General features: G+C 36.1%; 1 protein-coding gene across 1 annotated transcript in view; it reads right to left on the bottom strand.

Annotated features, from left to right (window-relative positions):
• Pu (GTP cyclohydrolase punch) overlaps positions 1-8,491 on the bottom strand; it is a 54,286-nt gene extending 45,795 nt beyond the window's left edge. Inside the window, exon 1 of the mRNA XM_090407028.1 lies at positions 8,194-8,491. Within this exon, the coding sequence (XP_090263154.1) occupies positions 8,194-8,488 (295 nt within the window). The 5' untranslated portion in view covers positions 8,489-8,491. The remainder of the gene's footprint in view (positions 1-8,193) is intronic.
• Between the last annotated feature and the right edge of the window lie 18,410 nt (positions 8,492-26,901).

The raw sequence follows: 26,901 nt of genomic DNA, 5'->3' as shown, positions 1-26,901 counted from the left end.
GAAGCATCAACTAGCAGAAGAATTAGATAAGTACCAGATCGACATAATAGGGGTGACTGAAACAAAAAAGACAAAAACTGTGAGATCTTTCTGAGAAATAAATACAAAATGTTATATTCAGGAAATGACAATCAAGAAAAAGAAGGAGTAGCCATAGTATTCAACACAAAACACGAGGCTAATCTTCTTGAATGGCAGTCAGTCCCAAGTAGAGTAATGTGGGCAAATATGAGAATGGGAAACTGAACAATAAGACTTATTTGTGCCTATGGTTGGTGTCACAGAAGGGTCGACTAAGGTAGAAGTGGAGAAATTTTTGAGGCTTTAGAGAAAGCAACTGACACAATCTTCTTCTTCTTCTGCAGCTTCTCCCACTTAAGTGGGGGTCACTGTTGATGATGAGTCTCCTCCACATCCTCCTGTTTTGGGCTGTCACCAGATCCAAGTTCTTCATCCTCAAGTCCTCTTCTACCAGCTCCTTCCGTCTCTTCTTTGGCCGCTCACGCTTCCTCCTTCCTTGCACATACATTTGCAAGACTCGTCTTCCCAGATATTCGTCCTCCCTCCTCATCACATCACCAAACCATCTCAACCTTGCCTCCTGTATCTTCGCTCCTAAGTTCGTAACTTTCACTGTTCCCCTCACATAGTCATTTCTCAGACAATCCTTTCTGGTCACACCCACCGCACATCCACCTGAGCATTCTCATCTCTGCTACTTCCATCCTGCTGATGTCATTTTTCCTCAGGGCCCCAGTTTCCATATACGTCATAGCTGGCCTCACTACTGTCCTATAGATTTTGCCTTTCAGATTGATCGGCACCCTCTTATCGCATAGCACTCCAGTCATCCCCTTTCAGTTCCTCCAACCCATTTGTATCCTGCATCCCACTTCCTTCTCAGCTCCTCTATCTTCTTCCACTGTTGAACCTAAGTATCTAAAGTCCCTCACCTTCCTGATGATATTTCCTTCCAGCTCCAGGTCTGTCTCTTGGCCGCCACCCACTGTGCAACACACATACTCTGTCTTACTTCTGCTCAGTCTCATACCTCTCTCTTCCAGTACTTTTCTCCAGTTTAGTTCCCGCTTCTTCTCTTGAATCTGCACACAGCAAGATGTCATCTGCATACAACATTGTCCAAGGCGCATCTTCTTTCACCTCCTCCGTCACCACCTCCATCACTATGTTAAACAGAAACGGACTTAATTCTGACCCTTGATGCAAGCCAACTGTTACTTGAAAACTTTCTGCCTGTCCCAGACAGGTCCGAACACTTGTCTTCACATTTCTTTACATATCCCGCACCAACCTGACATATTTCTCCGGAACCTTCTCCCTCAGACACCTCCAGACTTCTTGCCTTGGCACTCTATCGTATGTTTTCTCCAAATCAATAAATGCCAGATGTAGCTCCCGTTGTTTCTCTCGAAACTTTTCCATCATCTGCCGTAACCCAAAGTTAGCATCTGTTGTTGATCTACCAGGCATGAAGCCAAATTGTTCCTTTGCAATCTCCACCTCCTTTCTCAATCTTCCATCAAGAACCCTTTCCAGGATTTTCATTGCGTGGGACATCAACTTTATTCCTCTGTAATTTTTACAGTCTTGTGCATCCCCTTTACACTTGTAGATGGGGACAAGTGTACTCTCCCTCCATTCCTCGGGTATATTTTCCTGTTGGCAAACTTTCATGAACATGTCCCACAGCAGGTCAATTCCCTCTTCCCCCAGTGCCTTCCATGCCTCCACTGGAATCCTTTCGGGGGTCCACCGATTTTCCATTCCTCATCCTCTTCATGGCCTAAGTCACTTCCACTTTACTGATGTTCTGCACCATCCCCTCAGAAGGCTGCCCAACTTCTCTGTGAGTCCTTGCATTTTTCTCATTCAAAAGTCCCTCAAAGTATATTCTCCATCTGTTTCTTATGTCCACATCCCTCCATAATACTCTTCCTTCAGCGTCTTTGATCTGACTCACATGTAAGATGTCCTTAACATGTTCATTGCCAAACACGCGATATCGCGCGATGCGAGTTCTCACCAAACGGCCGATGACGCGTTATCGCGTGGACGTCGCTAACTAAATAAAAAAATAAAAAAAAGTTGGCCACCACACGAAATTCCAATTTTCAGCTTGGCAATGAAAGTGTTAAAGCAACTGACACAATGAAAAAGGAAAAGTTGGTCCTTGTTGGTAATCGAAATAGCTGAGTAGGAAATAATTGTCAGACATACAAAAATATTTTGGGAAAATGTTGGAGAAAAGAGCAAAGCTAACGAAAATGGCAAATACCTGTTGGATTTCTGCTCAGGACATGGACTGGTTATTACTAACACCATGTTCCAACATAAAAATGTGCACAAATTCAAATGTGGAAAAGATGCAAGAATTAATCAAGAAAAATCTCATCGAGTTTGTTATAGTTGACAGCGATGTTTTCCTGCTGGTTCAGGACGCAAGAGTATACGGAGGATTTGAAACATGAATTGATTACCATCCAGTATTGAGCAGGATAAAATTGAATTTCATATTGAAAAGAAGAACATGTAAGAAAGTTTTAAAGCGAATAAAAGTTGATCAGCTTTCAGAGAAGAACTGTAGACTAAAATACACAAACATCATTGAATTAAAAATGAAAAACAAATGAGATGAAGTGGCAAACGCTGAAGAAAACATTGACTGATTCAGCCAGAGAGGCATGTGGTGAGGTTGTCTGCAAGGACAGAAAAGTCAGAACTCTATGGTAGACCCAGAAAGTTAAAGAAGAAGTCAAGGAAAAGAAGAAAGAATATAGAAAGTTCCTGGGAAGTAATTCAGCTTGTGCTCTTAGAGAATACAGAGAAAAATGTAAGCGAAACACCATGTAAAACCAGCTAAACAAAAGTCAAAAACTACCTTCCTGATATTATTTTATTAGAGATGATAAAGTGACATGAAAACCGAAGATAAAGATTTTGAAGTTTTTTCCCACTTGGTTAGACTATAATAAATTTAGTTTAATCCTTTATCCAAGTCTAAGCAAACAAAGTTTGCGCCTGAAGTATCTTCAGGAATGAGGCAACTCCTGATAAAGGTGGACCAAGCTCTCATCACTCCTTGTCCGCAAGGAGATGTGTTTTGCATTATGGAGATACTAAGATAAGCGATGAGAGCTTGGTCCACCTTTACTACGAGTTGCCTCAGTCCTGAAGATACTTCAGGCGCAAACTTTGTTTGCTTACACTTGGGTAAAGGATTAAACTAAATTTATCGAAGATAAAGATATTCTAGATGTCTGCAGTAATTACTCTGAAAGACTGCTAAATGAAACAAGTAGTCTCAGCATGATGGTAGAAGATTCCCAACAGGAATGCACTAAGGAATAAATATCCATACTTGAAGTAGAAAAAGCCATCAAAGGCTTGAAATGCGGAAAGGCAGCAGGAGTAGATGATATTCGACCAGAAATGTGAAGTATGGTGATATACGAGTAAAAGTCTTGCAGTGGCTGCACTGCATAGTTCAGGAGACCTGGACAGAGAGTCGAATTTCGGATGATTGGCTCTCTCATTTTATTCATCAATAAAAAAGAGAAATAAAACTCTGTAGGGAATTACAGCGGTATTTCCCCACTCAGCGTTGCTGGTAAAATTTATGCAAGTATACTTGAGAAACGGCCAAGAAAAATTGTGGGGAAGCTTGATGAAGAACAAGCTGGATTCAGGTCAAATAGATGTTGTCAGGATCAGATCTTCACTTTAAGACAAATAGTTGAGAAATCTTGGAAATATAACAGGGATTTGTACTTAAGTTTTGTTGATCTGGAAAAGGCATATGACAAGGTGCCAAGAGAGAAGCTATTCAATACGGTACAGTTATATGGTGTCAATGGGGCATTATATCAAGCAATACTTAGTCTTTATTTGAGTTGCAAGTCAGCAGTTAGAATTGAAGGAAGTACAGGAAGGTGGTTTAATGTTAAATCTGGTGTCAGACAAGAATGTACATTATCCCCTCTGTTATTCATTATCTATATGGATCACATTATGAAGGAAAGTGGTATTAAACCTGATATCAAAATTTGAGATGTTAATGTCAGCTCGTTGCTTTATGCAGATGATGTTATACTTTTAAATAAATCTGCTACAAGTCCGTAAGATTCCCTGACTAAATTGAATAACTGTTGAAATAAATTTGGTATGAAAATCAGCAATAAAAAGACAAAGACAATGAAAATAGGCAGAAACATTCGAAATACCAACTGCATTGTGAATGGCGAACCTATAGAACAAGTAAAACATTTCAGCTACTTAGGCATGATTTTTAGTGAAGATGGTAAATTAAATATAAAAATAGACAACAGAATCAGCAAAACTGGTATGGTGGGAAGTCCATTGAATAAATTCATATGGAATAAGAGAGAAATTAGTCGGAACACTAAATTAGCTGTATACAAGACAGTGTTCAAACGAATTTTAATTTATAGATCTCACAGTTGGGTTAGAAACGAAACACTTAATCAAAGACCACAGATGTGAGAGTTCTGAGGGGCCTGAACAGATGGAATCAGTGGCAGAATCATATTAAAAATGACGACATTTTGAAGGAAATTGACATTGTTAGCATCCAGGAATACGTTAGCAGAGATAATCTCAGGTGGTATGGTCACTTAAACAGATAAAATGGGAAAGCAAAACAAGTGTTCTGCCAGGTTGGCAGGAAAAAGAATCAAAGGAAGACCAAGATGTACGTGGATTGATACAGCAAAAAAGTGCCTTAAAAGACAGAAATATAAGATCTGATAATGTTGGAATCTTGACAGAGAAGATTAATTTGGAGGAAAGTTCCAATTGAGGGTTAATATCAGAAATTTGATGATGATGACATTTCATGTCCCCCAAATCATAATTTCGAAATCAGCCGATTATTTTCGGATTTACTGTTCAGAGAACTAAGAAATCCGTCGTTTTCACGGACATTTATTTGTTCTTGCGAATAATGCCTGAGAACTTAGCCTCTCTCCAGAAATGGAACGAGGCTAAGTTAGTGTGGCGAGGACAACCCTGAGAAGTTCGCTAGTACAAAAATACAGTCTTGTTTTATTTCTCTTAGGAAATATCTGACTTCCCCTTATTTTTCATAAGCTGTTAGTCCGAATGAAGGTCTGATATCTCTTCTTGCACTGATTCATATCTGTAGCTTTAATGACTAAACTTACATCACATCAGAATTATTTGACAAGTAATTTAGATACCAACTATATAGGTTATGAAGCATTCATATATAGGAAGTGAACATGCTTTAGTAATTGGGATAATAATCGATAATTATTGCTCATTATCCACAATCATCTGAAGAATCTGGGATGATTAGCTTATATCCGGAATTCATCATCCAGAAGTTGGTCTAATTATAAGTGAATCTGTTCACGTACGAACAACTAAGTGATTGAATCTCAGTGGAGCATTCGCAAAAAGGATTTGACTATAATTAAATTTAAAATAGCTCCTGAATTCAGTTTTACATCGCCTTAATTGGAAGATTTCAGATTGATACGTATGGTATTTTGTTGAAATGCCAGTTCCTCTCATACGTATGTGAAGAAAAAGTTTTGTAATAAAAATGAACTTATTATGATCTGGTAACGTAATGAACTCAAAAACTCATCGAAAGTTTTTTTTATCTCCAAGTAAACAAGCACATAATCGAATCTTTACATAACAAAATGGGCATCTTTCATGCATTTCTTTAAACTCCAGTTAATTAACGAAAGAAACTTCATGGAAATACTAATTTTGCTTTTGATAATTCGAAAGGTCTGCTGGAGCGCATCGTATTTAAAAAATACGGACCTTTTCTTTGATGTTTTGAGATGATCAAAAGTGAATGGGGTATTTAATGAGGACTCTGTCATCCCTACCCATCCCTCAGAATTCTGAATAAGGTCTCTGTAATTTCTCTACGGATTTTTTTATTTTTTCTTTATGATATATTTTTTTCTTTAATTTTGATGGCGTCTCCTGATTTACGTCCTACGAATCCATGGCAAGCCACCTTAAATCCATTTGTCCTTGAATGCTGTTCAAGTAGTAGATTAATATGATGCCACAGATGACATTAATCTCCTATAGGAGACTATCGATCCTTATTAATTTCTCTCGCTGTCACTCACTCAGGTCTGAATACGTAGATGGCTTTGCAATTACGAAACCAATAACAAACAAACAAATAAACAAAGAAAAATCTTAAGTATTTCCTTAAAGACAGAACGCAGGATTATGCCCAACTCCGGACAAACTTCCTAATCTATTTAATGCCAACACTAACCTCGAGACGACGATCATTTCCTGGTAAACAGATGACCTCCGCACGTCATGAAGGTTGATAAGAAAGAGTTATCTACTGCAAGGAAGCCCATCTGAAACATATTTAAAACGCTACCTCATTGGCCAATGGTAGTCTACCGTGTTATTGGTAGGCAAGGATTCAGTTATTGTGTAAGCGTGAGGTAAGCAACAACCAGACAGAGAGATAACGAACAAAAAAACGCATATAGTCAGTTACGATAAGTAGATCGTTTGTTGCGTTCTCAGCTGATGGTTCGAGGATCAAGGTCGTGTAACTCTGATACCCAAGAATTGAAAATTCGACGTCACTTGACCCACAGATGATTTTTGGGGATTAAGGTAGAGGAAATGGAATTATCACATAATGTTTTTGGGTACGGGTTTAAGAATTACGTTATAACTAAATGGAAACTATGGAGTAATTCAACCACACCATCCAGTCCTTTAGGAATCATTCCAATAGCTGATTACTGATAGTAACAGTCGGATCTCATAGGTGTAATAAGAGTAATAATCATCCTGTCTTCTTTATAAGGAAGGAATTTTAATGCAAATAAAAAAAGAAATAAAATTAGATACGAAACAGTGTTTTAGTGCTAAACGAAGAAGTGGGGAAAGTGATCATCTTGAAAAAATTAATTCAAACAACGTGACGAACTTAACTGTCCCTTAAAAATAATTACTGAATTGCTCCTACAATAAAAATAATGCTGAGCACACATGTTTAGGCTAAGATGGTAGCAGTAATTTAATATAGAAATAATGCGTTTCCTATGGGAGTGGGGGTGGAAGCCATCCCAGCTCCTACGTTGCTGAATACGAAGCAAACTTTCATTAAAAGTGATTTTGAAGGACAGCAATTAGGATGTGATCAGAGCCGATGGTTTTTTTTTTAGCATGTTAAGATTTAAAAAAAAAAAAATTCTTTTAGAAGAGGGTTGAATAGAGAAGGAAGCAATGGAATGCAGAATGAGGAAACAAAGAAGAGGTAAGAGAGAGAGAGAGAGAGAGAGAGAGAGAGAGAAAATTACAATTTTATTGGCATTCTATTGTTCACAAACATGCTAAAAAGACTTAAAAGCAAGTCCTCCCATCCCAACAAAACCAACATTGGGTTTCAGTTTTGTGGTTTTATCAATTTAAAAATTGCCCATATTTGTTGGTTACGAGGAGAACAAAAAATTACGAAGGAGAATCATTACTTATTCTTAATCAATTGCATATCCCTTTAATCCTCTCCATCACTAGGATGGGGAATTATAATCCACTTTCACAACCCACGATTGGTTAAGGCCAGAAAATTAGGAACTAGGTTTCGATAAATAGGAGCCATTTTTTTTTTTTTAAAAAAAAGGACTCCACCATTAAAAAAACCTACCGGACGTAGCTGTCAGTTTTTACCATCAGTTTGTTTCTTGTTATTACAGGTGTTTAGTGACAGGGTCGGTTATTTTCCGATGATCTCTTGAGATGTTTTTAAAGTGGTTCATTAACACAATTCACTTTTCTCCCATCATCATTTAACGAACAATGGATCTTGAATGCTCTTCAAGAAGTAAATTATCTAGAAACAACATGCAGACGATCCTAACATCAGTAAAAATAATGACTGAAAAGGGGTAGTCAAGATAATCGACTTTTTTCGACACATTTTCCCATTCCGAAAAAATCGCATAATGGATTAAAACGATCAGGTTTCAACCCATTTAAAGGTGTAATGGTAGCCTTTTATTCAATTCAAATCACGTACGGGAAAGTAAATAATATATATATATATATACAGAGAGAGAGAGAGAGAGAGAGAGAGAGAGAACGCCTAAGTGCATTCTCCAACAGTTTAAAGTTTCATTACGTTTGACCTACCTTCTAACCGCTGATCATAACCCTTGGTGAAGTACATCAACGCTTTCGCTGCCCTGTCCGGAGTTTTCAGGAGTCCTTGTCTCTCTGGGTTCTCTCCGATCCCAATCAACAGCATCCGATAAGCTCGGGACAGTTCGACCACTTGAGACGGGTTCGAATCTTCGTCGCTGCCGTCAAAGTCTCGATCGTAGCGGTCGCTCGGTCGATGCTGGTGCCCATTCACCAGCGTCTTCACGGGGTGAATGGCTGACAGATCTCCGTTGACACCGTTCACGTGCTTCGTCAGGACCATCATGGATTTCTGTTCCGACATTGTGCGTGCCGCGGACGTGCCTGTGCGGCGATAGTCTGGTTTCCCCCTTCTCCGTCAACGCACCTTATTATCTCGCCGCATGGTTAGTGTCGCAACACTGCACCTAGGAGGCGCTCCAGTCGCTCTCTCTCTCTCTCTTTCTTTCCATGTGATTACAACTCACTGGGAGTATACGCAACATCGACACAGGGAATTAATGGGGAAAATGCACAGCTGATTGGTACGCAAGTTTCCGGAGAATGGTCTGAGTTTTGACGTTCGTTCAACATTGCCGCTAAATGACCCTACGAGAAAGAAAAAAAAAAAAAAAAGAAAAAAAAAAAGGAAGCGGGAAAACTTTTGCTACGAAAGTTCGACCTTCTCTTGATTGATATGAAGTATTAACGTGGGCGTTATGACCAAGATGATTCGCTTGTCATGTCGAGAAGAAATCACGGTCGGAATTCCCTTCTCTCTTTCTCTCTCTTTCTATCTCTGAGAACGAACCCGATAGATTCAAAATAGATGTCGTGTAAATATACTAATCGTATCAAAAACGTATTTTTTTTTGCTCGTTGTAGAAATTAAGGAAAAATAATAAGAAATAAACCAAATAAAAAGCATAAAGAAAATAATTGACAAGATACCATTTAATTTAAGATGGTTATACAGTCATCACACTATTAAAAAAAAATTTTTTTTTTTTTAAACATATTTTATATTTTCAAAAACATGGCTACAGAATAATCGAAACCAAAAAAAAAAAAAAAAAAAAATTGCTGAACAAACAATGAAGGAACGAAAAAACAAATTAATTGTAATATTCGACTATTTTTCATTGATTTATAACCTTTTTTTGTATGTATTAATGATGATAGCAATCTGAATGCTAGTAAGATAGATAAAAGGTAAAAAAATTTTTATGAAGTTATTTGAATATAATAAATACGATAAAATCATCGAAGTATTCATAATTCAGAGATTATTAACATACACAAATTCACCAAAATAAGACCAACGAAGAAATCACGAAATTCACAGAGAAAATTACCACTCAGTGAATGGCTTCTTCTTCGTCTATAATCTCTTGTGCTTTTAAGCGTCGAGATTTTGCCAAAGAGATTTCCGTGCCGCCTGTCCAAGGCTTGTTGTTTTGCTTCTTTTCAGTTAATTCCCTTCTTTTCCAATTTTTCTTTAATTTACCTTTACCAACCTTTCCTGGGTCTGCCTATGTTTCTTTTTCCTATTTTCTGGCTTTCATATACAATTTTTGCTATTCTTCCTTCTTCCATTGATTAAGATGTCCAAACCATCTCATTTGGGCTTGTGTCATGAATTGATTCAGAGGTGCAACTTGAAGGCTGTCTCTTATGGTTTGATTTCTTATTCGGTCTAGTCTTGTTTTTTGTGCCACCTTCCTAAGATATTTCATTTCAATTGTTTATAGTTTATTTGTGTTTCCCATTGTTAAACACCAAGACTCGCAACGGTATGTTAATGTTGGTAGAAACACTGAACGGTACACTGCCATTTTGGTATTCTGGGTGACTTCTTTCTTATCTGGGAGTGGGCCTTTCATTGCATAGAATAGCTTTGTTCCCCCGGTTATCCTGTTGTTAATTTCTGTGTCTAGTCTACCATCTTCTTGTATATATGATCCCAAGAATTTAAAAGGGTGCACTTGTTGCAGTTGATGATTCTCTATTTTTATTATGTGTTTGGTTGCTTTCTAGATATGATCATTGTTTTAGTTTTATTTATATTTATGGTCATATGTTGATGTTGTACTGCAAACCTTCAGCTGTGTTTGCTAGAATCACTGCATCATCTGCAAAAGCCATGTGTGAAATCCTGGTTTCTTTCAGTTTCCTCTATCCTAGGTGGGATTTTTTTGTTTTTCTTTGGCACGCCTTTTAAATATTTCATCCATCACAATAATGAAGAGAAGAGGGCTGAGGATACAGCCTTTCCTCACTCCTACATTTGTTTCAAATTCTTTTGATCTATTATTACAGGTTCTTACATAATTTCTGTTACTACAAAAGTAACAGAAATTATGTAAGAAATTATGTCTTGTATCTTGTTTTTCTTTAATGTTTCCATATTAAGTGTCTGGAAACTCGGTCAAAGGCCTTTTCGAAATCTATAAAACATGCATGTAGTTCTTTTCCATATTCCAATGTTTTTTCTGACATCTGTCTAAGACTGAAGATAAGATCCTGCGTGCGTCTGTTTTTTCGAAAGCCATATTGCATTTCGTCCATTTGGTTCCTAAGCCTCTCTTCTTCCAAAAAAATTGTACGGGCATACAATTTTCCTGGAACACTTAAAAGCGAAATTCCTCTATGGTTTTCACATTTACGGTTGTCTCCTTTCTTAAATATTGGGATTATTATTGCTACTTCCCAGTCTTTGGAATAATTTTCTTTTTCCATACGACATTGAATAGATGTAAAAGAAACTTTATGGCTTTCGTTACTAAATTCTTTACCATTTCTAGTGTTATTTGGTAACGGCCTGCTGATTTTCCCAGTTTTATTTTATTTATTGCTGCTAACAGTTCATTTGCATGAATTTCCTCACTTTGATCTTCTATTTTGCTTGGACGTCTTCTCCTAGGATTCTATTTTTTTCCTGCATCTTCCAATAATTCTTAAAAGTACTATTTCCATCTTCCCATGTCTTCGGAATTTGTGAGTAACTTTCCATCCTTATTTTTGATAAACTTTATGGGACATTCTTTCTCTGACCTCATTATTCTTAAAACATTATAGAAGAGTTTTTGGTTTCCTTTAAAATTTTGTTCTAAAGTATGTCCGAAGTCTTCCCAGCATTTTCTTTTCTCTTCTTTCACTAAGGCTTTAACTTTATTTCCTTGGTTGTTGTATAGTTCTCTATCAACCTGCAGCTTTGGTGTTACATATCTCCTCCACAATTGCTTTTTCTTTTTAATTTCTTCTTTTAGTTCTTCAGTCCACCAGGGTGTTTTATGTTTCTTCTATTTATTATTTAATGATACAACACAAATTTCTTTGTTTGTTTCTAGAAGAAGTGTTTTGAACCTGTACCATAGACTTTCTACATCTTGGTCTTCATATATCTCTTTTTCTACTTCTTTCATCTTCTCTTCTATTTTGCTTTTATAGTCACTGACTGTTTCTTCTTTCTTTAGTTCGTAGTTCTTTATCTTAACATTTATTTTCTTGCTACTTTTTCTACATTTTTCAACTTTTATTTTATGGATTGTATCCAATACTAATAAGTAGTAGTCACTGTCTATTTCAGGACCTCTATAGACTCTTGCATTTTTTGTATACTTCCAGTATGACCTTCTTATGATGGCGTAGTCAATTATAGATTTTTCATTTCTACTGGGCTCTTCCCTGGTAAACTCATGGATTTCTTTATGCTTCAACATAGTATTCGCTATTAATAAATTATTTGTAGGGCAAAGATTTATTATTCTTTCTCTATTATTATTCCGGGTTATTTCTACTTGTGATCCCAACACTTGTTTCGTTTCCTCATCTATTTGATTCCCTACTTGACCATTAAGGTCTCCTAGTAGTATGATATGCCCTTGAAGAAGTTCAAGGGTATGATATGCCCTTGAACTTCTTCAATTGTTTTTGTAAGAGTTCGAAGAATTCATCTTTAATTTTTTTATTAGCATTATCATTTGGACCATATGCAACAATTACAGTGAATACTTGGTTATCTGATTTAAAATCTATAGTGATTCTCAACAACCTTTTGTTTATTAGTTGCCATTTAGTAATATATTTTTTCAAATCTGGTTAAATTATGCAAGCTACCCTTTGTTTTCCCCATTCTCTTGGGTTTACCCCTGGATTTTAAAATTCATCCATTAATTCGTTTTCTTTTCCATGTAGACTTTTAATGTTCCATGTTCCGTATCTCATGCACCTTTTTCCTCGCTTTGTTGTGAACCATTTAGACAGTTCGGCTATCTCTTTGTTATTTCTTTTAATGGGTGAAATTTTAAGGTGTATATTGAATTAGCCTTCAGCAAGTCTAGTGGTGGGGGTGCCAACTTCTAGGCCCCAAGACCGGCCTATGAGAGAAGTGCTATCCTGTGCTATCCGAAATAAAATACGGGAAGTATTTTATTTCGCTCCTACCCTTCATGGTAAACTATGACGAGCATTCTCCGATCCGCCACCAGGGGACGCGCCCGATGGTGGTTACAGGTGTCCCCACACGGGAGTCAGTGAATGATCACATGAAAAATGTATCGTCTGCTTTTTTTCAAATTATGTAAAATTTAACTTAAAGCATGAAATTAACTCGAAAAATGGCGAAATCGATGAGTACTTTTGGGTTCTAGTATTATATATATATAATCCCTCCTTTAAAATAAGTTATATATGTTATATATAAGATAATATTAGAGTTGTGAGCACGTGAACTTAGTCACTGTCGAAGTGAAAGAAAGAAGAATTTTGAAAGGGTAATTCCAAAATTGCCATGCCTGAAGGAAATACGAAATACATGCTTATGTCATTAAGTAGGTGGGGAAAATTTCGCAGTAAGATAAGCTTAGACATCCTGCTTTGTTTGGAGAGGTTGCCTTTTAGAGAAGAAACATCCGTCATGCATCAATGAAGTGTTTATTTTCATTCAAATATGAAAATGAAAGTCAACTTCAGTTTATATTGTTACTCACTTACTATTGGCAGTAGTTCAACGTACATAGAGAAGTGACATGCACATTGTAATAACTTGCAGTTGTTATAGTGGTTGTATAGCCTTTTGGTTGTTTAGGGGCAGCTATTATATGTCACCATCTAGGGAAATTACTATGAGCAAGGAACTTGCAGTTATTGCATACTATTTCTATAAATGTGAATCGGTACCCCCCCTGATCTATGAAAACAATTGCTTTTAAGATAATCACATTAACGCGAATATATTGTGAAAGAATACTAATAAAAAATTACAACAAAAGGTGACTAACATTACTAAACGAGAGTATCATGTTCTTTGTATGTATGCGTATTCTTCTGCCGATTGGTCTGTTTGGTAAAACTAACACCCAAAATACTGGTAGGGCTAATGTATACAATACATTAGCCCTACCAGTCTTATTATATGGAATTGAAATGTGGACAATAAAACAAAAAGACGAACAAAGATTAACAACAGCAGAAATGAAGTTTATGAGAAAAATTGCAAAGTATACTCTGTTCGATCCCAAAAGAAACGAAGAAATTATGAAAAAATTAAACAAGAACCAGTAATAGAAAAAAAAAATATAAACATAAATGGATGGAACACGTTCAAAAAATGAAAATAGGAAGATTATCAAAACAAGCCTTAAAGTACAGTCCAAGCCATTAGGAAAAAGAAAACCAGGACGTCCTCTTAAACTCAACGATGACTTCTAAGGCCGGAACAGGCCACTCTAGGCCTAAATTCTTATTAGGCATGATGATGATGATGTAATGATGTTTTTACTGTTTATTTTACTGTATATGAGTGCTCCGTCATCCAACTAAGTTATGGAACACCTCTTCGACCTTGGAAAAAAATTGGATGCAACTACGCAATACGACAAGTGACAGTCCATGATCTGGTCTTCATTGTTACGTCATCATAAAAGTAATTATTGAATCTAAACTCTTCTGGTGGGTTCAATATTTTTGGGATGTTTGTTTTTCTCCCACTTTCCTATCTACTGATGCAGTATTTTACACATTCTTGACGTTTTGGTGTCTAGCATTCAATGGCAATAGCAATATCAGATCGTACTGCCTGTAAATTATTTACCAAGTATTCAATATGGTCTGCCCAATCTCAAGATGGGCATTTCACTCCCCCCCTTCCCCCAGATGCATCCTAAACTTTTTCATGGATAGTATTATAGTACTATTTTGAAAAAACTAACGAAAACCAAGTGTTAATAACATATTTTTCGAATGAAAGATAATTCACTGTGTTCTATTTATATGAATACAAAAATCACACAAATCTCTAATGCTTCGATGGGAATGTTCTGTTGAGAAAGAATTCAATGTCATAGTATGAGACAATGAACAATAGTTGCATTTTTTTTATCGTTAGTCGTCAAGAATAAAAAAAAATAAAAATAACACATTTGGGATATTTCCATATTCCATCAGTAAACTCGATTTAGTGAGACATTCGCTAGCACAAAAAAATTCAAAAAATTGTAATTTTATTATCTTAAACAGTAATGTAAACAAAGAGAGCAAAATATCTAGTTTCTTCCCGATTCGTCCTCCTCAATCGAATTAACTTTCGTAATTTTAATATTTTAAAAAATAAATTCCAATTTCCCGTATTTGCACAGGGGAGATACTGTTAATGGAAATTACTCTGTCTTAATCGCGAAAAAACATTTAGTTTCCTCTGCACTTTTCAACTAAAGGTGAGTTAGTCAGTCTCACGCAATTTACAAACAAAAATACACTGGATTAATAGCCTAAGTTACTTGAGAGTCTAATTATGGTTCCACAATTAGACTGTCATGTCTGAATGAGGAATAAACACTTTGGCAATGAATCCTATGCAGTTTAGGACCAACTCACGTTTAAGCGTAAGCCTAATCAGTAGACAAGCCATTGTGTGTGTGATGCTATCTAATTCATTGGACATTTAGAAGCTAAAAGAATTGGGGAAGAGGGTTTTGACGAAGATAATGATTATCCTTTTACACATTTTTCCTCATTAATATTACTGCTGTCGAAATTAGGGGATGTATATAAGTATCTTAGAACTTCTTGCTCAAATCCATTTTATGATTTTTTTGATCTGACGATATTACCAGTGTTGTAACCTATTCTTCTTATTCTATTCTATCTATTCTATTAACCTCCTTATACTTTATATCCTACCGGCTGCGCCATTTATGTTATGTCCCATTTTACGAATTTTATTCTATTTTATAATTTCCGCTTACCTAAGTTCTTCTATTATCTACGCACGAGATATCACCAAAACTTCTACTAATACTTAAATTATTTCTCCCCTTAGTACCCCTAATATTTGTATTTATACTGCGCCTTTTGGGATATTTAGTTTAAGATATTATATACAAAAACAAGGAGAAAGAACTCAAATATGTCTGAAAGTGTAACTATGTTGCAGTTGTGACACTTGATCTCGTTTCTTAACATTAATTTCCCGCGTGATTAGGTTCGTAATTTTTCAAGTGGTGCATTGGACAGCAATTTCAGACAACTCTTTTATCATTGAACAAAGGTTTATTAAATTACTTAACATGGTACAATAAATTTTTATGATTACTCAATTTAATGCAAAACTAAATACCTACAAACTCACATTAGCTTATTACAAGTAATTAGGCTATGATCCTTCAATGGGTATTTCGATCATGCCGCCATAACAATTCAACACATAAATTCACTTGACATGGACAAATAAGATTACTTCACACTATTTAACTATTCGAACTTAAGTAGATTAACTAAACCTTTTTTTGCACTAACACACAACTATGACATTTTAACTTTCCTATACATTACAACAGACATGCAAAATTCTCACGACACTTAATTACTTATATAATATTCCTTAGCAAGCTTACTTTCATTATATTCTGTCAGATACTAAAGGCCTAGTATAAATTTTCCTTGGTCACTTCAACAGTTCAGTATTAGAATAATGATACTTATCACAGACAAATTTTAGTTAACATTAGATATATTTCACAGTACTTTTCTTTCTTGAGTTTTTCATATGGGCCTTTACCTTCTTCTGATTGAGCTAGCTTGGTATAACCTCTTCGATAATCTGCTACTCCTACGTTCCTTTTTGAGTTGAACTATGCTTAGACACACTCTGAGTCATCTATATGACGGCTGTGCGACTCGCCACATGGACATCGATTTCTTTACTTCTTTCCCCTTCTCGTAGTTGTCACTGAAGTCGGAACACAAAGAATATGCTTTCTTTTCCTCGATTTTATGGCATTCTTCGCTTCTCACATAGGAAATACGGAACCGAAATTCCGCTCACTCTTGTTTCCGTGTTGTGGTGTCGGAGATATAACCCCTCTCGCCACTAAGGAAAACCCCGTGAAATCCCTACGAAAGAGCATGCGAAGGGCTCTCCTGGAACAGAATCAAAACCAAAACCAAAAAATCTTCATGGAGGGGGGGGGTTTCCAACCCTTTTATACCTGTTCTCCTAACGGCACTTTTTCTAACTTCTTTTCTCCGCCCCCTACTTGTTTTTACTTCACCGACCAATTAGGGTGGCGTTTTTCTGCCAAACGTCCTTTGATCAGCGAGCCTGTAACGATGTCTCAATCCGGGAATCGGCCCTGAGCGATAGTCTGTTGTTTTCCTTTGCTAGCCTCTAACTTAATCCCCTTTCCAAAATTTTTCTTCTATGAACTTACTTAATCTCTAGCCTCTCACATACCATCTCTTATTACTAATCCTTTTCTGTCTTATTTATTTAACTTTTCTCATTTAAATCATATCACAATATTAATATATTCTTTCTTTTGTTAGTTAGTTTAACAAAAACCTTTATTTTATATATATTTTATTGGATGCAAGAATCTTTCTTTTTCTTTTAATTAATTCAACTATTATCTTTTATGCAGGGTTTTTAATTTATTTTATTTATTCTTCATGTTACACCATGATAGCTGAGAATTCTATATTCTCAAGATTTATTTAACTTTTTATCAGGGTGTAACTTTTTATCAGGGTGTAACACCAGATCATTCGAGACATCTGTTTGTTGACATATGACAAAATATTTTTTCATGTCTATATGTTTATTTTTTGTGTCAATTTAATCAATTGGCAAAGTTAATTTTTTTTTTTCAATTTTGGGGATCCATGGATTAAATTTGCATACACATATGGGGAGAACGGGAACGTTCAGCAACAAACGGTGAATGTTTTCAAAAGTACAACCATCAATTCCTCTCCTCTCCACCAACCCTCCCCCACTCCGGATTGCTCTGAGAATCATGGAGTACTCTTCACTTATTTCCATCTTCGTGTCAGTTACTTCAGGAGAGTTTTCAGAATTTGAGAAAAATCTCCTTGCAGTATCATATAGTTTGGATTGTTATTTAGTAATGCTATTTTAGATGTAAGTTCTTTCTGGAAATGTTTGTTTTTCTGGTTTTTGAAAGCGTCCGAAATTTACCCTATAAGGGTATAAGATTGTCTGCAGTGGAGCATCATGTACCTCCATCTTGGATACTGCGCTAATCGTTTGGTTGCTCACGGATAACAGTTATCAAAAATACACCCGGAATGGCGTAAAATAAGTGAAGCCACCTCCATCAGAATTAGGACTAATGTCTGCTACGAGTCACCCATAGGCCGCTCGTAGCACCAGTTTCCAAATGTATGGCCGGAATCATCTGGAACGATCGATCATGTCATTGGAAGCTCAGGCTGCAAAGAATTGGTTCGAAGAACATACAGAAGAGATTATTCATTTTGAATGTCCAGCGGATTCATTGGATCAGCCAATCGATTATCTGTGTGTTCTTCTGGAACGTGCTGTGAAACGTATTGTGAAAAGTAGTAGGGAACCTCCCATGGAACTGAACACATCCCATAAACCCTTTCAGGGATTATGGGATGCCTTGAAGATATCATGCGTATAGATCCACGGTGACGTCATCAGACATCTATAGAATCAATGCCACAGCAGGTAGTTACTTGTGCGAAAGAAGGCTGAACACGATATTAGGAAGCTGGCCATAAATCCTTTTCCCAATGTAATTCAAAAAAAGAATAAACATCGGTAGTTTGTGTGTGTGTGTGTGTGTGTGTGTGTGTGTGTGTGTGTGTGTGTGTGTGTGTGTGTGTGTGTGTGTGTGTGTGTGTGTGTGTGTGTGTGTGTGTGTGTGTGTGTGTGTGTGTGTGTGTCAATAATAATAGATCAAGAAAAAAACAGCAAAAATCAACTGATTATATTTGAGTACTTGTGTCCGCCAGACTTCGTCGACTATAGATTTCTTCGCTATTCCTATGGTAGGTGGCCAGATTATGACCCAGCGAAAGTCCACAAAATTTTCGCTCTGTTAGTAGCCCTTTCATTTTATTTATGGTAAGGACTTATAGCAAGAAAATAATGGAGTGGAAAAGTTAAAAGGAACAGTTCTACGAAATGATTTTATGGGTTCTATCTGCAGTTGGAGAGCCTCCGTAGCTCAGTAGATCGATACGGAGTTGACGCCTTTTGGTTGGAGAGACCTGAGTTAGAATCCCGTCTAAGACCCAAAAACTTTTCTAAGGACTTTTCAGCTGAAAGTGAGGTACCCGGTCTTATATGGAGAAGAAAGGGTTTTTTATCTCGGAAACTCGGAATTTTCATCCCTCAAAACACCGTAGGAAGAACACGATTTATAGACATAATGCACTAGCTTTAAAGCCTTTAATTGCTTCAGCCATCAATCCAAACAATCAGTCACTTTCCAGTGAGACTAACTACTACACTTTTAGTTAAACGCATTTATAAATATTTCTCCTGGTTAGATGGGATTCATTCGAACTAGATCCTTGTACTTAAAGAATGGATGTAGTTCCAAATGCACTTAGAAAGTAACAACATATTAAAACAAACACATTTCATATTTACTTTGAGAACTACAATCCTAGTGGCCACGATAATAACTAAAGTGAGCAGACGATAGTTCGTGTTACTTTAATTTCCATTATACGCATGAAATCAGATAAGGCAACGTATTATATTCATTTCGAAAGATCTAATAATTCATTATTTACAATTATTTAGGAAATACAATTATAATACAGATTTAATTTTACATGATAAGAATAACTAGATTTTTTTTCTTCTCTAAACTTAAATTCATTTATAACGAACAAAATTCAAGCGATAAATCGCTTTATCAAGAAACTTGTAGAATGTCATATGCGTAGATTGATGTAGTAATACTATGGTGATGAGCCTTCTTGGATGAACTTTGGGAATGCATTTTGGGTGCTGAGGCTTGACCAATGTACTACCTAACAAGTGCATGCGCGTGCGACCTAATTAAATGTATGAGGTCAGTAATATACCTTAAGGAAACTCAAATACCAACATAATTGTAACTTATTGAAGTTATACGTCAATTATTGGCTTTTAATTTTTTTCGAGTCAAGTCATGTCTTGAATTTCAAAATGATTCCGTTGCGGCTGTTAATGAGGTTGTTCCTTGTTTTAACTGCAGAGATTAAATATAAGAGCTTCCTTAATATAGACCACATTCCCTAAAAGTGTGTAAACGTTGATTAACTATTTATAACTTTTATTATTATTAACTGCAGGATATATTTTTATTGAAATGAAAACTTTTTTTTTTTAAACTTACTTTCCTGATATATATTCTCTTCGAAGTAAAACGCTCTGGCTAAAGTTTCCTTGTTGCGAGTAAGTTAGACGTTTCTTCCAGACAATTGCTCTTAGATCATTACGTAACACGCAATTACTTCTTCCTTCGTACAAGAAAGTTTATTATGAATATTTTAGCAGACTTCTCGATAAAATATCAAAGTAATTTGAAATGATCCGTTACTAATTCAACAAGTTATTTCTAGAATGACGTCGGCGTATTACGTATGTAACGCCAGTTATTTTATAATTGGAGACATAAAACTAAATGACAGCACTTAATATATCGCTATTCTAATAATTTTCACAAAATAAAATAGTAACGTTGGATTTCCATGTTCGCAGCGCCCTCGAGCGTTTTTTTTTTTTTGTGGGTAATAATAAACTTAATGCTATTTTCAGTGATTTTTTTTTCTGTTGTATTTTACGAAATGAACAATTTATTATCCACATAATAACAAATATTAATTAGCATAATTAGAGTCGATGATTTCAATCTATGATGAAATAAAAATGAAAAAGAAATAGAAATACTGTATATTTATTTTATATAATAATAATAATAATAATAATAATAATAATAATAATAATAATTATTATTATTATTATTATTATTATTATTATTATTATTATTATTATTATTATTTGTTCTCACGGTGATTTCTCTTTAACTCTTCATTCTGTAATGATGGGATTCTAACGGTAGAGCCAAGACTAACCAAAGTCAAAATAACTGTATTTCTTGACAAATATTTAATTGTTATTTTACTTATTTGATTTATTTATTTACTTAAATAAGTCAGAGGAGCATGTTGAAATAACTGACACCTACATTTAACAGTTCTAAAATATAGAAAAAAGTCAAATAAATCAAGACCGAATTGCAATCACAGCGGAACTTGTTTGGGCACTTCTGAAAGTAATCATTACATTTAAGGAATTTCTCGATGATCGATGAGACTTGGTGGGTCACCCTAGGCAACGCATGGTTACCCTTGTCAACGGATACTTTTAACTATTGCGACAATAATGTCCGATCTTGCGGGTTTAATTAATAGCCCAGATCTGCTGTAACCCTTCCCCCCCCCCAGCCTTCTACCCACGTTTGACATCACACGATAGCGAAAATTGTATAACAAGGAGAAGTCCACAAGCATCTTTTTCAGTTATTTTAGCTGCCTTCACAACCTTTCCTTGACGTCCTAATGACATCCTTTACTATCAACTGCGAAGAGACGTTTGTGGCGTTGCTAAGGTAACCTCACCCTAGAGCAGTTTCGTGTCGTTGAGCGTAGAAGAGTGGCACGTCTTTTGATGAATGACACAAGTTGCCAGGGCTAGAGAACACGCTGGAATGTCGGAGGTGGTTACTGTGGTGGGGATAAAGGGCGGCAGTTGACTAAATGGATGGAGAAAGACGATCTGACAGAATAAAACTATTACGGAAAGGACAAGAATCATCATAATAATAATTCTCGGTTAATTGGGAAAACAATCCTGGACGTTTTCAAAGCAATATCTAAAGAGTAAACTAAAACTTAAACAGAATGGAATCGACCACATTTTTTATTTTGTGGGTGGGAGCTACATAAAAAAAAAGATGCAAATCAAATACACACGCAATTTACAGACAAAAAAAAATACTAGTTGTGGTGGGCGATAGATGGCGTTGATGGAGATGTTTCGTAGTAGAAGTGCGATGTAGTGGTTTAGACTGTTGTAGGTATCCTCCCGCGATGAGTCTTTGGACTGCTTGGAGGTGTCAGGAATAATAATAATAATAATAATAATAATAATAATAATAATAATAATAATAATAATAATAATAATAATAATAAATAATCCCAAGTATTCGGGATGATTTTTTATTTTAAATTAACCAAACTGGATTATCTGGCATGGATAACCTGTGATCTGGATTATTCTTGTCAATAGTAATATATATTGCAAAAATATACATTGCTTTTATATGTGATCATAACTAAACTAGATTGTTCGTGTTTACCACATTCTCTCTCTCTCTCTCTCTCTCTTTCTTTCGATAGTCAACCTGCATAATCTCTTGTTCTATACAGAAGCCTTCGTTTGAAATTAGTATTAGCATTAATACTAATTTCAAATTGATGTCATGGTATTCAGTCTACTCTCCTATGCGTCCATCAACTGATTTGCGTTTTGTAAAAAAGGGAAAACAGTCCTCTGTCTCCTCTCTAAGACGAGATTTGAACCGAGCTCTCAGGAAAGTGATGCGTAGCGCTGGTATTTTCTCCGTAAAGTAGAATAAACCAATGAACACACACACACATACACACACACACTTCGTGTCATAGCCTTAGTTGAACGTTCTTAATTCTTACCCGTGCAATCTAAACAACCCAGCCCAACACTAACAATGTATAAAAGACGGAACTGTCGAATAAATACTAAATACTGTTACAAAACGTCAGTTTATTACAGTGTTTCCCAACGTGGGGCGTAAGCCCCACAGGGGGAAATTTGAATATTTTGAGGACAATTAGAAAATGACGTACTAAACAAACTTACCATTGTCGGCGATAAATTGTCGATGTTGCAACCCTGACTTTCCGAGAAAAAAAGCTGACATCACTAGTACAGCTGTCAACATAAATACAGTATCAAGAACTCTGAGAAAAGAAAAGTGATGAGTCTATTAGAACTTTATTCAACATAAAAGGAACAATGACATGGGTTTCTGACGAGGGGAATCAAAATCTTTGAGGCGTTGAGGTGGAGTATGAATCCACAAAACGTTGGGAAACACTGGTTTATGACTATGTGCATAAATTTACTAATATCAATGTTTATTAATATAATTTTAATGTTTTTTTTTTTACTTAAAATTGTTACATTATACCTTTCCTGCCACGGAAGGAACTCGCAAAATGGAGATGAAAAAAGAAAGATGTAAAAAAAAAACTGGAAATGTTCTCAAAGATTTAAAATACGGACTCTCAATGATTTCGTTATCAACACGATGAAAATCCTGTCGGGAATACCAAATGAAGAACAAAAAACAAACAAACAATCTGCAGATGGATTGCCAACTTCCTGTCTGGGCGCACACTATGTGTGATGGTAGATGGTAGATGCCCTATCCTGCCACTATTCAACAAATGCCGGGGTCCAACAAGGTTCAGTTCTCTCACCGACCCTCTTCCTTCTACATGTATACATCAATGACCTATTTCATTTGACCTCCAACACAATACACAGTTTTGCACTCCTCCCTTTCATTTGATAAACCTCACCCTGTACAACTCACTTCAACCCACAGAACATCAACCACAACTTCCCTTAACGCAGACCTCCAAAACATCCACCAATGGGGCTCAGATAACCTCGCCAACTTCAACGCCAGTAAAACCCACTTCTGTCTTATTTCTCACAAAAAAAAGAACCATTTTCCCCATCATTGTTTTCGATAACACTTAAATTCCCAGACAAGATGAAATCTCTCTTTTCGGAATTACCATGACACCAGGCCTCTCCTGGCATAAACACATCACAACCATTGCATCCTCAGCTTCCAAAAAACTAGGTTTTTTCTTTCGCTCAAGACGCTATTTCACTTCAAAACAACTGTTAACCCTATACAAATCGCAAATCCGCCCAGCTATCGAATACTGTTCTCACATTTGGAGTGGGGCTCTTAAAAGCTCCCTCAAAATGATTGACTCAATACAGAGAAGAGCAATTAGACTAATAAATGATCCATCTCTTACTGACTCACTCACTCCCCTCTCCTCTCACATAGACGCTTAGTCTCTGCAATTTGTATATTCTACAAAATATTTTCATGAAAAATGCTCATCTGAAACAACATCAATAATTCCCCCACTCTCTACTAAACCCATTGGAACACGTACAGCCACCTCCCAACACCCCTTCACAGTACACCTCGAAACCTACAGAACAAGTTTCTTTTCCTCCTCCTTCCCTGCTACTGCTGTACTGTGAACAGTCTTCCCCCCGATGTATTTCCCAAGGAATACAATATACAGGCTTTTAAATCGAATGTTAACAAGTTCGTCCTCTCCCATCCCGCTACCTATATACGGTACTAAAGTACTATAGGTTGACCAGCCAACCTCTCGTACATGGGCTGCTCAACATTAAAAAAAAAACAAAAAAAAACTACAATATTATCTTAAATAAAGATTTGGAGAAGATGGGGAACCTAAGACGAAGATAATACTCTTACAGAAAATAGGATTTGACTTGACCGAGAAAGCTGGTGTTTTTGCTTTTTTTTCCCCGGATATAAACGAGGAGCAAAGGACGGATTTGCCAACAAGAAAGCTAAGAAACAAAACCAAGATCTTGTTAAGAAAATCGCATAATAAATAGCGTTGGTCTATGGGAACACTCCTCCTTTGTTTTTTGAGGGTGAAAAGGATTCAAGGGGAATGTGTGGGGAGGGAGGAAGGACGAGAAAATAATTGTGACTGCTGACAAGAATGAAATCTCTTTACACAACATTTTAAAAGATTAAATTTCAAACCTTTAAACTTTAAGCTGTTTGTCTCTTTGGGATAATAAATTGTGCACTCCCCCTTCCCAACAACCAGCAAAATATTTCTACTTATTCAAGAAAAAATTGTTCAGCATTACGACCAAAGCAACTTAGACTATGAAGTCCAAGTAAGAGGTGTTTGAATTGTTATTGACGGTTTGCTTACTTTGAGAGTTCGAATATCGGAGATTCCAAGATGCAAGCCCTGCCAGCTGTACATAGACTCATGAAAATGGTATTTACGAAAGTATAATATTATGTAAATTAATGCTGTGTAAAATATTAGTTAGTTTTATTTTATTTTTCAATAATAAGGTAAGAGGGGTGGAACGAACGTAACTGCCACGTATTTATTGATATTGTTTTCGTTTCGAACCTGGCAGAAAACTTTATATGTCACTGAGTCTAATTTAGTAACCTTTACTTCCGCTACTCACCAAACCAGCCATCTATGGACACAATCATGCTAACCGTGTTCCGAGACAAAGATGGTTTTGATTATAGACATTTTCGAAATAGCTGCTATTTAATTCAAAATATATGTAGTAATGCTGCAGAAATTATAAAAACTCATTAGTGGAATTCAGCCAACCAGAAATCTTCTTTCTCCTTGACCACGCCAAATTTCACATCGTTGGTACACGAGGAACATTTGGCTGAACTGATTTTCCCCATCCAACCGTAGTGCAGATCACTGAAGACACCATTTTGTGGATAAAGAAGCTGTCGTGGACAGATTCAATGTCAATGTAGTCTTTTTTTTTGGATCAGCATACAGCGTTCTCACTCGACGATGCAAAAAAAGTGTATATAGAATGTTGAAGATTTTATTGAAAAATCATAGAATGCTTACAAAAGATGAAGGATTTATCCTGGTAAAAGTCATTGCAAAATCAGTTATACTCTCAGAGGGAATAAAAGTGTGCGCACAGAGGTTTTAATATTAAGAATTATTTTAAAATTAGCTTTAGATATTTAGTATTTGAAAGACTAGGTGATTTCGTTTTCTTTTTTACTAAGCAAGACGTGGTTATAATATCAACTCTCCAGCCAACATACTGGGGATTTGAATCCTACCGTAGGCTTGGATGTTTAGTGAATGTTTTTAAAAAGTACGAAATGAAGTCCAGTGTATTACGCGTTAACTGTGTATGTGTTTCTCGAAAAAGGACACTAGTTTGTCCTTTAAAAACAAACAAACCATCCCGAAAATATCCCAAATGACAGAGCATAAAATGTGTTGACTCATCAACTAGTTTGGTTCTATACCAAACCATCCACAAAGAGTCCACAAATCATCTGCTGTGTCATTGGAGGTAGTAATTAACTGGTGCAACAGGCTACAACCATCGAGATGAAATGCAGCTCATTAGCTACTAATCTTGAGATAATTCTACAGTACTTTCGTCTATTACTTCCTTATGAGGAATATTAGTGAAGAGGGAGATAATGCCGAAGCTAATTAGCATATCAGTTTCCAATCGAATGGCTTTTATTTTTGCATGAAACTGTGGAATTTTATTTAGTTATTAAGTTATTTAGTTATTGGGTAAACCGTATATTCTAGGAGTCCTAGCATGAGTTTCATGCAAAAATAAAAGATATTCAACTGTTGGAAACTGACATGCTAATTAGCTTCGACATTGTCTCCCTCTTCACTAATATTTCCCATAAGGAAACGGTAAACTTGTTAACTCAAAAATTTCCATCTCATATTGTTGAATTATTCAAATTTGTTATTATGTCCGGTTACTTCACTTGGAAACAAAAAATTTACAAGCAAAGGAAGGAACAGCAATGGGGTCTCCCTTATCACCAAACTTAGCAACCCTGTTTCTAAAATACCTTGAAGAAAACATTTTCACGTTTAAACCCAAACCAAAAATTTGGCTACGATATGTCGATGACCTTTTTGGGGTCTGGGGTCATTCCCGAACAAGATCTACACCTGTTTCTAGATAAAATAAACCTTCTTCATCCTCGCATCAAATTTACGCTAGAAAAAGAATCTTCACAGGGCATCTCCTTTCTGGATTTACACATCCAAGAAAAGAAGATGGTTCCATCTCCACTTCTGTCTATCGCAAGGCGACATTTTCAGGTCGCTACATTCCCAATTCTTCTGCTCATCATCCATCTCAAAAATTTGGCATCATTAAATTATTAGTAGCCAGAGCACACAGATTCTGCTCCTCTGAAAAATCTCTAAATCAAGAACTGGAAATAATAAAAAATACAGCCACTAAATATTAAATGGATATAATCTTAAAACAACTCAAAAAAATCATCAATCACTTCCCCACATATCAACCTAGACAAGAACAAGCCCATAGGATTCCCATACCTTATGTCAACGGCATCTTTGAACGTCTTTCAAAAATTATGAAGAAATACAAACTTGCTACTACCTATAAACCAATCAACCAGATCTATAACTTGTTACCTTCTCCTAAAGACAAACTTTCATCTCTGAATGCTACCTGGCGTGTACGAGGTTCCATGCTCC

The sequence above is a fragment of the Typopeltis vanoorti genome, chromosome 17 (genome assembly GCF_054136105.1).
Source record: "Typopeltis vanoorti isolate ZY-2024b chromosome 17, IOZ_Tvanoo_1.0, whole genome shotgun sequence".
NCBI lineage: Eukaryota > Metazoa > Arthropoda > Arachnida > Uropygi > Thelyphonidae > Typopeltis > Typopeltis vanoorti.
The sequence above is the reverse complement of the archived record's forward strand: the minus strand, read 5'-3'. Positions and strand labels throughout refer to the sequence as shown.